General features: G+C 55.2%; 2 protein-coding genes across 3 annotated transcripts; both read left to right on the forward strand.

Annotated features, from left to right (window-relative positions):
- Positions 1 to 822: 822 nt before the first annotated feature.
- On the forward strand, positions 823 to 3668 carry LOC138401890 (glutathione S-transferase theta-2B-like). 2 transcript variants are annotated; one of them, XM_069497540.1, is made up of 5 exons: positions 823 to 934; positions 1705 to 1792; positions 2713 to 2863; positions 2952 to 3125; positions 3459 to 3668. In XM_069497540.1, the coding sequence occupies exons 1-5, from the start codon at positions 823 to 825 to the stop codon at positions 3666 to 3668; spliced, it is 735 nt and encodes a 244-aa protein (XP_069353641.1). The 2 variants fall into 2 exon arrangements, with proteins under 2 accessions (XP_069353641.1, XP_069353642.1); XM_069497541.1 differs by having other exon boundaries at positions 2952 to 3083.
- Positions 3669 to 9723: 6055 nt separating this feature from the next.
- Positions 9724 to 13865, forward strand: LOC138401891 (glutathione S-transferase theta-4). The gene is made up of 5 exons (XM_069497542.1): positions 9724 to 9835; positions 10776 to 10863; positions 12068 to 12218; positions 12785 to 12961; positions 13668 to 13865. The coding sequence occupies exons 1-5, from the start codon at positions 9724 to 9726 to the stop codon at positions 13863 to 13865; spliced, it is 726 nt and encodes a 241-aa protein (XP_069353643.1).
- The last annotated feature ends 2387 nt before the right edge of the window (positions 13866 to 16252 follow it).

A 16252-nucleotide genomic window follows, 5' to 3' on the forward strand; every position in this document is an offset into this window, starting at 1 on the left:
CAGGGAGAGGGACGGAGGTTCCCGAGGCAGTGCGGGCTCGGGGCCCATCCTGTCCACCGAGGAGAGCTCGGCTTTCCCATGGCAGCTGCCCTGCCAGGGGACGGCTTGGATCGTACGAAGTTCTTCCTTAAACCGACCCTTTCAGTCAAGGTTCCCAGCAGCCTGGAACACACCTGCAGGTGTGGCGACCCGCTGGCGACCTCTAAGATTTCCCCCAGCGACACCAAGCGAGGGTTTCATTCGCTCCCCCCTCGTGCCGGGTCGCAGCGTCCGGAAACAAAGCTCCGAAAGCACGCTCCGAAGTCGGTGGGCGGGGGGCTTTCCGGGACTGCGGGGTCCAGCCGTTTCGGGTCAGGGCGGGGTCCAGCCGTTTCGGGTCAGGGCGAGGCCCGGAACCGGAGTAAGATCCCCGGCACCGGGGATCCGAAATGCAGGCCAGCTCCTCCCTGCCCAGCTCCTTGCCAGCGCGGTCTCCTGCACCCGCGTCCCCCTTCCCCACCCTGCAACCCTCTCCGCCCTGGGCCCCCGCGTCCCCACCGTGCGCCCCCAAACCCTCGCCCCAGCTCCCCCTCGTGAGCCCTCGGCCCTGGTCCCCGTCCCTGCAGTGCGCAGGGATCGGCGGCAGAGCGCGGGTCACAGCGCAGACCCTGCCCCAGGCTGGGGCGGAAACCGTCGGGGCGGGGGGCGGGGCACGCTTCCATTGCCTGTGGCCCCAGGGGGCGGGGCCTGAGCCCCTATTTCTCGGGGCCACTCTGCACCTGCCACAGCTGCTGCTCGGACTGCAGCCCCGATTGCTGTCCCGGCTGTCGCCGCCGCCCCGCCATGGTCCTGGAGCTCTACCTGGACCTGCTGTCGCAGCCCTGCCGCGCCGTCTACCTCTTCGCCAAGAAGAACCGCATCCCCTTCGAGCTGCGCACCGTGGAGCTGCTCAAAGGTGCGCTCGGCCAGTCTCCCCGTGTGTCCGCAGGCCCCGTGCGCCCCCCGGGCCCCTCACCTGGCTGTTTCCTGAGAGTCCCCTCCCAGTCCCCTCATCTCGTCTCCCACTGGAAAATGCCCTCGACTGAGGGGCCTTGGACAGGCCACCGCCCTGTCCGCAGCTTAGCTTGCCCTCTGTGAAGGAGGATAATGTTACCCTCTGCTTTGTGGGTGGTGGAACGAAAATACTTTTCAGAGTTCTGCGTTGAAAGCACGCCTTTAAATTCACAAAGCCCTTTAAAAAAAGAAGAAGAAGAAATTCCCAAAGCCCTGAAGACCTTGGGAGAACAGCATGCGGTTGTGAGAAGGAAGAGATGGGGAGAGGCCAGCACGGTGGCTCATGCCTCTAATCCCAGCACTTTGGGAGGCTGAGGCGGGAGGATCGCTGGGGCCCAGGAGTTCGAGGTTACAGTGAGCTATGACTGTGCCACTGCACGCCAGCCTGGGCCACAGAGTGAGACCCTATGTATTAAAAAAAAAAAAAGAGAGATGGAGAGAGCTGAGCCACCCCCTCTCCTTCCTCCCTGCTGGCCCAACCCAGTCCTGGCTAAATAACTTCTCTTCACCCACCAAAGCCCCTTGGCTGCCCCAGGACGTGGCAAGGCAGGGAGGCCCATGCAGGGAGTGGGGCTGGCCCAGCCCTCTGGCCCCACCCGGGCTGTTTCTCAGCCCAGCCTTGGGCGGGGGGGACTGGGGGGGCGGGACAGCAGACCTTTTCTTCCCCTGCAGGACAGCATGCCAGCAAGGAGTTCTTCCAGGTGAACAGCCTGCAGAGGGTGCCCGCCCTTAAGGATGGTGACTTCATCTTAACGGAGAGGTGCCTCCCTTCCCTCTTACCCTCCCGACCTCAGGTTGTCCCCACTGTGGGACCTCCAGACCCTACGGGCAGCGAGGGGAAAGGCGAGGGCGTGGGGAGAGCAGAGAGCCTGGGCAATGTGGGACCAGCAGGGTAGGACCCATCTCGTCCCTGTACCTGTCTTGTCTTCAGCCTTCTCTTTTGAACCCCGGGCCTCTCCACCCCCAGACTGAGGGATATTGGAAGAGAGGACAAGGGGACATTTGTCCAGTGTTGAAGACAGTAGGTTCAACAAATGGAAGGTAGAAAGGGCCTCTGCTGACTTCTCAACCCCACCCCTGCCGTCTGCCCAGGCTGGTGCCAGAGGCAGTGCCAGAGCCTGAGGGCACAGCTCCTGGTAAGGTTCGGCTGCCAGGCAGGAAGGGCACAAGAGGTGAGGCAGCTACAGAAGGGATGGCTGGAGGACCTGCCAGAGGAGACCTGAGGACATGTCTCTGCCTCCCTCCGCATCCCCAACCCATGCACAGGACTCCACTGAGCACCCACTGCGAGCCGGCCCCTTGCAGGGTTCCAGGGGTCCAGGGAGCCGTTTCTGAGCTGTGCAGCCCCCGTCAAGTCACTTACCTATCCTGAGCTTTGGTTTCCTCATGTGCAAAAGGGATAAGAGTCTACCTCATAGGGCACCTGCTGGGATATCACAGAGATACGATTCTTAGAGTGCAAAGCAGAAAGTCTGGCCAAGAGTCAGCGCCCAAGATAACAAAGAAACCGGGGGATGGTGGGGGGAGACCGTGCTGGGCAGCTGGGGGTGGAGGGTGAGTCTGGAGGGGGGTCTGTCAAAAGCAGAGGAGCCCCAGAGCCTCACTGGGGGCTGGGAGCAGCTCGGGGTAAAGGCCTGGCACCAGGACCCTTATGGCCTGTGTCCCCCGCCCTGTTCCCAGCACGGCCATCCTGATTTACCTGAGCTGTAAGTACCAGAAGGCAGACCACTGGTACCCACCTGACCTGCAGGCCCGTGCCCGCATCCATGAGTATCTGGGCTGGCACGCCGACTGCATCCGCGGTACCTTTGGCGTGCCCCTGTGGATCCGGGTGAGGCGACATCTGGGGAGTGGTTGACCATCAGAAAGCTGGGAGGAGGCAGGGGACATAGACTGAGCCCACCCTATTCCCCCATCAGGTGCTGGCACCACTCATTGGGGCACAGGTGCCTGAGGAGAAGGTGGACCGCAACAGGACCGCCATGGACCGGGCACTGCAACAGCTGGAGGACAAGTTCCTGGGGGATAGGGCCTTCCTTGTCGGCCAGCAGGTGACACTGGCTGATCTCATGGCGCTGGAGGAGCTGATACAGGTGTGAGCTCAGCCGGTGGAGTGGCAGCTGTGGGCAGCATCACTCCTGGGGCCGCCCCCACGAGTCAGACAGAAACACTGAGGCCTGGGGAAAGCCATGGGGCTGCCCTGAATTGCAGAGCGAGTCTCTGGCTGAACTGGGGCCAGAGCCCTGGCCTCTACCTCCTCCCTGGGTGTGGGTGTCATCCTGGCTGCTCCGGGTCGGGAGGCTGACCACACTGTCTGGGCCTCGTGTCGGGGCTGCGAAAGGGGACCATGTCCCTAATACCTTTGCCTGTGCTTCCAACACTGAGGCTCTAGTATCCCCGCAATTTTCCCACTCTTGTCCCTGCAGCCCGTGGCTGTTGGCTATGATGTGTTTGAGGGACGGCAGCGACTGGCAGCGTGGCGTGGGCGAGTGGAGGCTTTCCTGGGTGCCAAGCTGTGCCAGGAGGCCCATGGCCTCATCTTGACGATCCTGGAACAGGAGGCAAAAAAATCCCTTCCTGTGCCCTCACCAGAGGCCTATCTGGGCATGCTGCGTCGTATCAGCAGGATCCCCTGAGAAGTCTGGGATGGGGGCTGGAAGATTAGCAATAAAGAGTCATTCTGTTCCTTGTTTTCCCCCTTTCTCCTTGTCCATCTTGCCCCAGTCCCTTGTCTCCGGCTTCAGGAGGAGCTCTGCATAGGCAGGACCCGTGGTGTCCTTGGCATTGCTACTCCTAAGGTGTGGTATACATAATCAATAGGTGAGACTGAAATCCGCAATATATAAAGAGCTCCTAAAAACAATAACATGAAGAAAAACAAATTAATTAAAAATTGGCAAATAGCATCAGTATTTTAAATATAGTAAAGATTATGAACACTTTGAATGAGGAACCATTCTCATGATGGTTAATCCGAAGTAACTCGTGGATAACAAGTCAACACAACATCATCATAAGAACAATAAAATATTAAATAAGCAAGGAACCAATGAAAGTAAGTAACCAATTAAAGGATACAAGTGATGTTAAATATTATACATAACTATTAAAAGATACAAGTGATGTTTCACAGGATGTAGTAACAATCTTTGAAGTCTAGGAAACTTAAAAGATTTCTTTTAACAAGCACTCCTGTCTTCCAGGACAGTTTCATAATAATAGCAAACAAACATTAGGATTATACATTATTATAAAAACCTCCACATTTATCCATGGGATGGAACCCACCCTAGTTATTTTAACAGGGAGAATTTAATAAAAAGAATTGGTAACCAGGCATTGGAGAACTCTATAGGCAGAGAGATGCCAGATTATCACACAGGTAGACACTGCAAGAAGCTACACTCCCCAGGGTTGGGGGACCAAGGGAGGACATTGGCATTATGAAAACCTAGATGCTGGAGGAGAAGCCCGTGGAACTCAGACCTCCGAGGAGTGTGCTGGCATCACCTTCTGAGAGAGGGATGGTACCCTAGTTTGCCCCTAGGTCTTCACAGGAGGTTCTGTGGCTGACGGGCATGCAATTTTGGGATGTGACTGCAGATGTCACTGCTGACAAATAAATGGGGCCCTTAGAACCACGCTCTGATCTACCTGCCCATCTGTCTTGTGGCACTGGTGTCCCACCCTGTGCCATTCCTAGCCTGGAGCACCCCAAGCAGCAACCGCACTGCAGCTGTCCTGCCCTGGAGGTGCCTGGTGTGCGGCTTCCCTCTCTGCTCCCATTCTGGCTGTCTGTCCCTTGCAGAGATGCTTCATACTTTGCGGGACACCCTGGCTTGTTCTCCTGGGCTTTTCCATCATCCCCCCGACCCTGGGCATCAGGGTTGGGCGGCAGCAGCCTGTGCCTTCTTGGTGCATGCAGGCTGCTTTTTGGTAATTCACAATTGGATGGTTTTGCTTTCAACAGACACTCCAACAAAGGATAAGAAGTAAATAAACAATAAAGGCAGTCAGTCTCCATGCTGTGTAGGTGACAGGTAAGTCCTGGAGAGTGACCCCAGCTGAGCCAACCATGCTGTGGGTCAGCGCAGGGGTCACAGGGTCCCAGGTCTCCTGGCAGGAGCAGGGGCAAAGTGATCTTGAATCCCAGCTGGTGCTCTTAGCGGAGGGAAGCACTGGAGGCATTGGAGATGGGGGGGTGTGTGCTCGGGGCTCTTGAGGCACGTGAAGGGGGCGCTGAGAGGTGAGAGGGAAGCGACACTGAAAAGGGAATCGCGGCAAGATAAGGACGGGCTTTTGAGCCATGTGGGTGAATCGTGTGAGTCTGCGTGCATGTGAGTGTCTGAGTGCGCACGTGGCGTGCGTGGCGCAGGGGCAGTGGAAGAGAAGACACAGAAAGCCCTAAGGACACCCGGAAGCGTGTCCTCCCAGCCTGCCTGCACCTCCACTTGAAGTGTCGAGATGGCGGCCGCCAACCCCTGCCTCCACTCCGCAGAGGCCAGGGAGGGGTGGTGGCTCAGCAGGCCACCCAGCCAGTCCGGAGGAAGTGGGCTTCAGGGAGGTGCGCAGAGCTCCGGCCCCATTGTGGCGGGAGGGCAGTGGCCCGAGGGGCTGAGCAACCCTCGGAGGTCAGGGCAGGTGCAGCCATGGGGCTGGAGCTCTTCCTGCACCTACACTCGCCTCACCCACTGCATCCACAGTTTCGCTGGGAGGAAGGGCGTCCCCTGTGACCTGTGGCAGTGCAGCTGGCCCCGGCTGAGCCAGTGCTGGGTAGGGCCCCACGGAGGGGTGCCAAGGGGCCAAGCCCTGCGCTGAGCCTGCCCTCCCCTCGCCCGCCAGGCAGCACCTTGCTGTGAGGTGTGAGGTCCACATGCTGGCGAGAAAGAGTTCTCAGAGTCAGGGATAGAAAGAAGCACGGAGTTTATTTCACTCTTTCTCCGAAGAGAGAGAGGACACAGCACCAGGAAATAGAGAGGCTGGGCCCCCAAGGCCACATCATTCTGACTCTCTATTAGGGCAGGCTAAGGAGGGCGGGGGGATTTATGATCCCAGCCCCATTGGCACAGAACAGCGGAGAAACTGCTGAGCCGGCCCTTTTCTGTCTCTCACACGGCCGGTGGATAACAGGGATTGCTTTCTTCTTTCTCTTTTTATTTTCTTTCTTTTGCTGATCAATATATGAGTGAATTGATTTCTTCTTTCTTCTTGACAGCGGGGACATCTGGGGCGTCTGTCCTTGAGGAGGTGGGGGGAGCTCGTGTCTCCGCTGTCCTCCCAGGAACTGTTAAGGCTGTTTAAACAAACTCAAGAAAACCTTTCTGTCTCCAGGTAGTGAATCTAACAACGACAGTTGGTCAGATCGTTCACCCTCCCACACCCCCACCTCCTGGAGGCTCCTTTCCTTTTTTGGGATGTGAATTGAGGATTTAGGATGTGAATGAGAATTTAGGCTTTCCTTTGTCAGCTTGCTAGATAAACATCTCTGCAGGAGAGATATTCACGTTACTAACCCTACGGACAAAGTTCATGCCACTCTTCGAGGCTGCCAGTTAGAAATTTATTTATTTATTTTTTTCCTGTTAGCCCGTTAGTAAGACTGTCCTTTCAGTTCCTTAAGGCGAAGCCCCTGGGGAGAGTGCCTGCCCTTGGGGATGATGGCTTCCTGCTGGCAGAGAGGTCATGGTGACCTGGTGCCCACGCAGGGTCAGGACCAGGCTCTGCTTGGTCCCAGTCTCCTCTCCCAGCCCAGTCTCTCTTGCCCACTTCTCGGGGCAGCCTGTGGGTGCTGCACGGCTGGAGCAGCTGTTGGGATGCGGATGCCAGCCCTGTAGAGCCTGAACAAGGGGTCCTGGGGACCAGGCTCTTCACAGGGTTGGCGAGGGGAGCAGGGAGGGGAGAGAAAGCTAATCGCCCCTGGCTTGGAGACTTTTCCAAACCACTGCAGTGCATCCCTCATTTCAGCCTGCCCAGCTCTGGGGCAGGAGTTAGATCCACGGGCCGCTTAGGGCTAAAGCTGGGAGCCTGAGCCTGCTGGAGCTGCTGGGGTGAGAAGGGGACATGGGTCACCCAGCCAAGCCTGTACAACATGGAGCCAGAGGGCCAGGCCTGGGCTTGAGGATAGCCCCTCCCCCAAAATCCCCAACTGGTCTTTTCAGAGTCGTAAGAGCTGGGCAGGCCCAGGGGGAGACTCCACTTTGAATCCTGGCTCCCGACGTCCTCACTCAGTGCCCGCAGGCAGGTGGCAGAACTTTGTGGCCCAGGTTTCTCCTCTGTAAAATGGGAATAAAGGGGAAACCACTTCCCAGGACTTGCCTGAGAATGGAAAATGGGCACCATGTGCTCGGGATCCAAGGGGGATCAAGAAAGGGGACTCTCAGCTGGGTGCGGTGGCCACGCCTGTAATCCCAGCACTTTGGGAGGCTGAGGCAGGAAGATCACTTCGGGCTAGGAGTTTAAGACCAGCCTCGGCAACATAGTGAGATTCCATCTCTACAAATATATATATATATATATATATGTATATGGAAAAATTAGCTGGGCATGGTGGCGCGTCCCTGTAGTCCCAGTTACTTGGGAGGCTGAGGCAGGAGGATCGCTTGAGCCCAGGAGTTTGAGGCTGCAGTGAGCTATGATGATGCCACCGCACTCTACCCTCGGTGACAGAGTGAGACCCAGTCTCTAAAAAAAATGAAGCAAGGAAGGAAGGGGACTTGCTGAGCCTTTCCCCAGAGGGGCTCTAGGAAGGAAACACGGGGACCCCTCGGGCAGGGCCCACAGCAGGTCTGCCTCCCTCTCGCCCAGTGGGGACCCTGATGCTGGAGGGCGGGGCCTGGGCTCTGGGCAGTAGCTGGGAGGGGAGGTTGAAACGGGGCCCCAGGGAGGAGCAGAGCTGGAAACGGGCACGTGGAGTGTTTTGGTGTGGGGAGATGCTGCCTGGAGGTGAAGTGGTGGTGGGAGGTCCTCCCTCCAGGTGGTGGTGGGAGGTCCTCCCTCCAGGAGGAGTTGGGGAGAAACCTGATCAAATCACCCTGGCTATGAGCAAGGGAGTCTCTTGGCCCTTGTGGTGTGGGGAGAAGATCTCTGACACCCCCTGCCCACAGCGTGGTCATCCTCTTATACCTGAGCTGCAAGTAGCAGACAGGGGCACACTGGCACCCACCTGAGTACAGGCCTGGGCCCATGTTGACGAGTACCGGGTGGGGTGGCATGTTGCCACCCAGCTGCCTGCCACCCATGTCTACCTGTGCGAGGTGAGATTCCTTGGCCCTGTCCATTGATACACACACTGCTTCTCTTCCATTACCTGGCCAGACATCACTAGTCCATCACAGCACACTCTCTTTCCCTGGAGCCTGACTGAATCTTCAGAATCCTTCTGAACACATTGCGTGGGGGCCATCACTTGATGTGGCTGGGCAGGGATGGAGAGGGGCTGAAGAGGCTGGGAAGGGCCCAGAATAAGCTGCCCCATCTCCTCCCAACCCCGTCTCAGTTGCCCCATTTCTCGGGGCAGCCTGTGGGTGCTGCACGGCTGGAGCAGCTGTTGGGACACAGATGTGAGCTCTGCAGCACCTGGACGAGGGGTCCTGGGGGCCAGGCCCTTCACAGCGATGGAGCAGGTCTCCCTGGGAGACCAGGTGGCATTCACGGAGCTGATGCAGATAAGGCTCTCCTGCCTGCCTGTCTCCCTCCTGGGGGGGACTCTGAGCGCAGCACTGAGACTCCACCCCAGCTGGCCTGCTCTCCACCCCACCGCTGTTGGCTGTGACCTCTTCCAAGACCGGCCCCAGCTGGCAGCGTGCAGGCCTGCGTGGAGGCTGCCCTGGGTGTCGAGCCCGTCCCAGAGGCCCCCAAGCTCATCCTCTAGCCTTGGGACACCGAGGAGGTGCAGGAGGACCCCCAGCTGGCCCAGAAGCTGGTGCAGGGGCTGCGGGAGAGGCTCCGCTGAGTCTGCAACAAACACACTGCGTGCTCTCCACCCGCCTCCGGGGAAGTGAGTCTGTCCCACTTCTGAGCCGAGGCCTATTAGGACAGGGAATGTCCCAAGGTCACACAGCGAGGAGTGAGTAGCGCCCAGGCCTCCCCACAGGCTCCAGTGACCTTCCTCAGCCACCAGCTGCACAGTCCAGCCACTGCAGTCCCAGCCCAGGCCAGGAAGTTTCTGGGCCCTTCTGCCCCTGACTCCCCAGTGGTGCTGTCCCCAATGGCCCTACGGCTCCCCAGGCTCCTGTGTCTCTCCCTCCCGATCCTTTTCTAGCCACAGTTCAGGCTAGATTCACCTGTAGGTAACCCCAGTCTCTACTTCTGGAACCCTCCAGGGTTAGTTCTCATGGCCTCATCCTCATTTTGGACCCTGGGAATTCCCATGCATGCATAAGCCCTTCTCAGACAGGGTGTCTGTCTGAGGCTGCACCAGGGGGCACAGGCCCACGAGGAAGGAGAAGGCAGGGTCACAGCCCCCACCCCAACCCTGTGCCGGGGCCTCTCCCCAGCCTGCTCCTCGGAATCCTTGCTGCTGTGAGAATTCCGGGCTTCCTGGCCTCGTGACAATACCAAGGGAAACAAGAAGTTCCAGAATGCAGGGTCCTGGGCGCAGGACAGAGAGGGCACAGGGCCAGGGGCTCCGGCTGGACACAGGCTCAGGTCCACGCTGGCCCGCCGCGGCCGGGGGCCCGCCCATGACTCGGCATGTCCCTGGAGCTCTACATGGATCTGCTGTCCGCGCCGTGTCGCGCCGTCTATATCTTCGCCAGGAAGAACGGCATCCCCTTCGACTTCCAGTTCGTGGATCTGCTGAAAGGTCAGCCCCTCTGCTGCCCGCAGGCCTGGTCCTGGGGGCGGGCAGGCACACGGGTAGGGGCGTTTCCGTGCAGTAGAGACAGAGGCCCAGGCGACCCCACGAAGGTCCGCAGGGAACGAAAAGGTGCCAAGAAACACGTAGGCTGCGTCCCTGTCTAGCCTACCTTAGCCAGCTCCACTAATGACAGTCCCCACGCAGAGAAGAGCAGGCTGTTCTAGAGTGAAGGGGGAGGGAGAGCAGCTGGGAATCCGCGGCTCCCACCCTCACCTTCCCTCTCCTTCGGGGGTCCAGCACCTGCCCACCAGGCTGCCGCAAGGGCAGAGGTGCAGCCTGTCCTCGCCACCCCCACCCCGGTGTGCAGACCTGCTCAGGGCTATGCTGACCCCGTGGGAGGTCAGCGGGTCAGGCTGCAGCCCCACCGCATGCACAGAAGGGGCTCCAGAAGCTCAGCTGGCAGAAGCAGAAGGTTCTAGAATGTAGAGGGGACATGGTGGGGGTGACCCCCAACTGTGACTGAGAGGCTCCCCTTTAAATGCCCCACCGTGTGCTGGGCCCGGGCTTCCTGTGCTGCCAGCTGCAGCTGCCCTGCTGCCCTTCAAGGGGGGACACAGTGAGGGGCGACAGGAAGGGGGAGGGGGCTGGGGGAGGGGGCTGGAGGCCTCCAGCTTCTGAGCCAAAGGGTCGTCCTGGTCCCAGGGCACAGGTGGGATGTCATGGGAGCTGCCAAGCCTGGGGTGGGGACAGGCTGGGAGGTGGGAGCCCTGATCCTGGTCCCTCTTCTGCCACTGCCTTGCCCTGTGACCTGGGGCGAGCCATGGTGTCCCTCAAGGCCTCAGTTTCCCCTTCTTGAGAAAACAGAGAGAGGCATTTCCATCCCTGGGAGTCCCAGGTCTCTCTTCCCTAGGGTCTCCCAGTCTCAGGCCTTCCCTCCCCCTCTCAGGTCACCACCACAGCAAGGAATACATCGAGATCAACCCCCTGCGGAAGCTGCCCAGCCTCAAAGATGGGAAATTTATCTTATCCGAAAGGTAACAGTCTTCCCCAGGGCCCTTCCGCCGTCTGTCTCTGCTCCTCCTGGGAGACTCAGTGGGAGCCTTTGTCTGTCTTATTGGGGGACATTTCGCACGCTCACTAAAGTAGAAGGAATACCAATCCATGAGGGGCATACGGAGCCCACCGACCCAGGCAGCTCCAGCTGTCATCCATCCACTTGGGGACCATGTGGCACCATCTGTATATGACTCCGTCACCCCGCCATCCAGACGCCCCATCATTTCGTCCATAAATATTTGGGAATGTAACTCTAAGAGATAAAGGCTCTAAAAAAAAAATCGTCACCACAATACCATTAGGACACCTAATAAAATAACTCCTGGATTTCATCAAATATCTAGTTCCTATTCACAAGTCTCCTATTATCCCATAAACATTGTCTTGAGAGTTTGTTTGAATCAGGGTCCCAGGAAGTTTCGAGCAGTGCAGCCAGTGGGTCTGTCTCTCCTGTCTCTTTCAATTTCTAGCACCCTCCACGCCCCAACATTTTGCCTTGGCAGTTTCTTGTTGATGGCGAAGAAACTGAGTCCTTTGTCCTGTGGAATTTCTCACATGCGCCATCAATCAGCAAGGCCTGGGACATCCCCCCAGAGCAGTCTCCCATCTGTCCCCTCCCGTGTCCCTGCGGCCTCTGCCCTCCCCAGACAACAATGACCCTCCCTGTCGTTGATTCTGCACCCTTGGGCACACTGTCCATCCAGCACCAGAGGGAGGGATCCTCCCATCCCCTGGCTTGTGTAACCCTGAATCCTAAGGATTAAGTCCACGTACTCCCTGCACGCCCTGGGGCCTCCATCGTGGCCTCCACCGTGTCTCTGGCCATCTCACTACTCTCCACCTCCTCCCACCCACCCACCACACCCACCTACTCTCCCTTCTCCAAATTCGCCTGGCTCTCTCTCACCTGGTATTTCAGCCCTGTTGTCCCCCTACTGGCCTGTCTTTTCTTACATTGCCCACCAGCTCCCACTCACCCTGCCGGTCTCTCTCCCTGCCCTAGTGACTGTCTGGCAGCTTGGGGGGGGGGGCTTTCCCGGGGTCCTTTGGGCTCCTTCCTCCCCAGGAGGAACATCAGCACCTAGAGCCTGCCTGTGCAGGGGGAACTCAGCATTTGGTCCTGGGCCATGCGGGGGCATTCGGAAAGCCAAGGGTGGTGTCCCTGACCTGCCCTTTCCACAGTGTGGCCATCCTCCTCTACCTGTGCCGCAAGTACAGCGCACCCTCGCACTGGTACCCGCCAGACCTGCACACACGTGCGCTCGTGGATGAGTTCATGGCCTGGCAGCACGTGGCCATTCAACTGCCCATGAACAAGATACTCTGGATCAAGGTGAGCAGAGCCACGTCTGGGGCTTGGGGACAAGGGAGTCAGGAAGCCTGGAGTCCAGTCCTGGCCCTGCTGACCACTGGTGAGCTCAAGCTAGTCTCTATCCCTCTCCAAGCTTCATTTCCTCAGCTTGCTCTCCTGCCTGAGCTATCTGGAGTGTGGACAGAACTGCTGGGTATAAAAGAGTCTTGTTAAGACAAAGGAAAGGGCACACAGGAGGGGCTGATATTACTTACCCCAGGACAGGACTCAAGACATTTCATTCTGAACCAGAAAATGTCAGAGTGAAGATGACTAATACCAGTACACATATCCCTGCTTCTAATCCTATGCCTGTGACAGACATCACTAATCAATCACAGAATTTTTTTCCTGCCGGGCTCCCCAAATCTTCCTGAACACATGATCCCAGGCAACACCCACCAATCAGAATGGTTAAAAGAAGTGAAATTGCATTATGACCATGGAACTGTCCAGTGTCTGTCTAGCAGACAAGGATGCAGAGGCCTGGGGGGCAGGTGAGGCTGGGGTGGAGCCTCCTCTCCTCTCCTCTCCTCCACTCTGGCCAGTTGCTGATCCCAATGATCACAGGGGAGGAGGTTCCAGCCGAGAAGACGGAGCAGATGCTGGAAGAGGTGAACAAGAGCCTACAACTCTTCGAGGAGAAGTTTCTGCAGGACAGGCTGTTCATCGCTGGGGATCAAATATCCCTGGCGGACCTGGTGGCCCTGGTGGAGATGATGCAGGTGTGGGGTGGGGCAGTGGGGGCAGGACTCCTCTGTTGCTGTGACCAGTGTGTCCGTAACTTGAGAACAGGCTGGTGAAGCCAGAGAGGCAGAGGCAGAGCCACCATGGGGGCTGCGGGAGCCAGGTCTAGGTGCCTGGACTCAACCTGGGGGGCAACAGCAAGCACAGGGTGTTTTGAATCAAGGAGTGCCACGATCCTCCATGCTTGACAAAGATTCTCCAGTATGGGGAGGAGCTGGAGAGTGAGCCCGGGATGGGGAGAACACTGCATTTCTCAGTCAATCCACCAGGATCTCAGATGCCCCCTCCTCCCGCTGGGCTCTCCAGGAAATGTTCAGAGGCTTCTAACCTGTCCTTCTAGCCTGGCCTCATTTCCAGAGCTCTGGACAGATGGCTACACCGGGCAGCTCTCCTGGCTGGGTCTGAGGGGCGTCCATGGTGCATTTGAAGGCATAAGTGGGTGTGGTGCATTTATGTGGCCTCTACCATGCAGGGCAGGGAGTGACCAGGATCCCTGGGGGATTCTGGATCCACCATCCCTACCCTGCATCTGTTCCAGAGTCTGTGACCCCTTGCCCAGGCCTTGGGGGTGAGCAGACTAATTCTTTGCAGAGGCAGATGGGGAGGGCCCCTGAGGCTGTAGGAGAGGACCCAGGTGGGTCCAGGCCACAGGCTGACCACACTTTCCTCTTTGTCTACCCACAGCCCATGGCAAGCAACCATAACATCTTCCTCAATAGTGCCAAGCTGGCTGAGTGGCGCACGCGCGTGGAGCTGAGCATCGGCTCTGGCCTCTTCTGGGAGGCCCACGAGCGGCTGGTGAAGTTGGCAGAATGGGACTGTTCCACGTTGGATCCCATGGTCAAGGAGAGGATCTGTGAGTTTCTGCACAAGTACAAGTGACCCCAGAGGCAGCCCATCCTGTAGGGCCTGGCTGGCCCAGCCCTCTGAGCCTTCCTCCTCAGGGAAGATGCCAAAAAACAACTCTGTTTTTTGCCTAATAAACAACCGGAACAACCACCATGGCTGCTGAGCCCGGGACAGTTGGTGTAATTGTAGGGTCTGATGCGGGAGCAGATGTGGCCAAAGGTCCTCCCAGTTTCAGTTTCCAAAAGGAATTTTAAATTAAAGGTTAAATATAATTACATTGTCAATAATAATAGTTGATGACTTTTATACAACATGTTTTTTTTTTTTTTTAGAGACAGAGTCTTACTTTGCTACCCAGGCTGGAGTACAGTGGCATGATCGTAACTCACTGCAGCCTCCAACTCCTGGGCTCAAGTGATCCTCCTGCCTCAGCCTCCTGAGTAGGCCACCTACAGGTGCGCCACCATGCCCAGCTCCCACTTTTATTGTAAAAATAGATAGAATAACTACAGAAAACCATACAAGGAAATAGAGGACTTGAACAACACTATAAACCAACTGGACTTATTAGACATATACAGAACGCTCCACCCAACAATAGCAGAATAAAGATTGTTCTCAAGAGTATTTGGAATAGTCTCCAGCATAGATATATTCGGTCATAAGATAAGTCTCAAATTTAAGAAGATTGAAATCATACAAAATATGTTCTCTGAACATAATGGAATAAAATTAGGAATCAATAACAGAAAGAAATTTAAAAAATTCACAAGTATGTAGAAATTAAACAACACACTTTTAAACAAACAATGGGTCAAAGAAGAAATTACAAGAGAAATTAGAAATTACTTTGAATTAATCAAAATGAAAAGACAACGCACCAAAATATATGGGATGCAGCAGAAGCCATGCCAAGAGGGAAATTTACAGTTGTAAACACATACATTGAAAAAGAACAATCTCAGATCAAAACCTAACTTTACACCATAAAGAACTAGAAAAATAAGAGCAAACTAAACCCAACACCAGCAGAAGAAAGGAAATAATAAAGATTAGAATGTAGAATGGAGATGGGCCAGGCATGAGATGGCTCATGCCTGTAATCCCAGTGCCGTGGGAGGCTGAGGTGGGAGGATCACTTTGGCCCAGGAGTTTGAGACCAGCCTGGGCAACTTTGTGAGATTCCATCTCTACCAAAAACAAAAAAAAAAAAAAAAGAAAGAAAGAAAAAAGAATTAGTGAAGCAATCAGTTGAGCCCAGGAATTTGAGTTTACAGTGAGATATGCTCAGGCCACTGCACTTCAGCCTGGTCAGGAAAAAAAGAAAGAAAAAAAGAATGGAGATAAGCCGGGCGTGGTGTCTCATGCCTATAATCCTAGCACTCTGGGAGGCTGAGGAAGGAGGATCATTTGAGCTCACGAGTTCGAGACCAGCCTGAGCAAGAGCGAGATCCTGTCTCTACTAAAAAGAGAAAGAAATTATCCAAACAACCAAAAATAGAAAAAATTAGCCAGGCATGGTGGCGCATGCCTGTAGTCCCAGCTACTTGGGAGGCTGAGGCTGGAGGATCGCTTGAGCCCGGGAGTTTGAGGTTGCTGTGAGCTAGGCTGATGCCATGGCACTCTAGCCCGGGCAACAGAGTGAGACTCTGTCTCAAAAAAAAAAAAAAAAAAAAAAGGAGATAAATGAAATAGAAAAAAATCAATGGAACCAAAATTTGGATCTTTGAAAAGATCAACAAAATTGACAAATCTTTAGCTAGTATAGCCAAGAAAAAAAGAAAAGACTCAAATTACTTCTAAGGAAAGAAAGTGGAGACATCACTACTGATCTTACAGAAGTACAAAGAATTATAAAGAAACAAATACTATGAATAATTGCATGTAAACAAATTAGATAATTAAATGAAATGAGCAAATTCCTAGAAACACACAATCTACCAAAACTGACACAAGAAGAAATAGAAAATTTGAATATACCTATAACAGGTAGAGACTGAAATATTCATTTTTAAAAACTTTCTACAAAGAAAAGCCCACGATCAGATGGTTTTGTTGGTAAATTCTATCAAGTGCTTGAATTAAAATCAAACCATTACAAACTCTTCCAAAAAAATAGAAGATGAGGAAAGATTTCCCAACTCGTTCTATGAGACAAACATTACCCCTAAACCAAAGCCAGAAAATGACATCACGAGAAAATAAAATCACAAAGTAATGTCCTGTGAATGTAGACACAAAAGCCCTCAACAAAACATGAGCCAATGGAATCCAGCAGCATATTAAAAGGATTATACATCCTGGCATTTATCCCAGGAGGGCAAAGGTAGCTCAGTGTATGAAAATCAATCAATGAAACGCACCATATTAATAAAGGGAAAAAATCACATGATCATTTTAATGATGCAGAAACGGCATTT

Source organism: Eulemur rufifrons, chromosome 21, assembly GCF_041146395.1.
Source record: "Eulemur rufifrons isolate Redbay chromosome 21, OSU_ERuf_1, whole genome shotgun sequence".
Lineage (NCBI taxonomy): Eukaryota > Metazoa > Chordata > Mammalia > Primates > Lemuridae > Eulemur > Eulemur rufifrons.

Bases quoted from the DNA above. Each gene is read 5' to 3' on its own strand.
- LOC138401891 (XM_069497542.1), top strand. From the start codon at position 9,724: ATGTCCCTGGAGCTCTACATGGATCTGCTGTCCGCGCCGTGTCGCGCC. The intron at 9,836-10,775 runs GTCAGCCCCTCT...TCCCCCTCTCAG, and splicing joins GTTCGTGGATCTGCTGAAAG to GTCACCACCACAGCAAGGAA. The intron at 12,219-12,784 runs GTGAGCAGAGCC...CACTCTGGCCAG, and splicing joins ACAAGATACTCTGGATCAAG to TTGCTGATCCCAATGATCAC.
- LOC138401890 (XM_069497540.1), top strand. From the start codon at position 823: ATGGTCCTGGAGCTCTACCTGGACCTGCTGTCGCAGCCCTGCCGCGCC. The intron at 935-1,704 runs GTGCGCTCGGCC...CTTCCCCTGCAG, and splicing joins CACCGTGGAGCTGCTCAAAG to GACAGCATGCCAGCAAGGAG. The intron at 1,793-2,712 runs GTGCCTCCCTTC...CCCTGTTCCCAG, and splicing joins GACTTCATCTTAACGGAGAG to CACGGCCATCCTGATTTACC.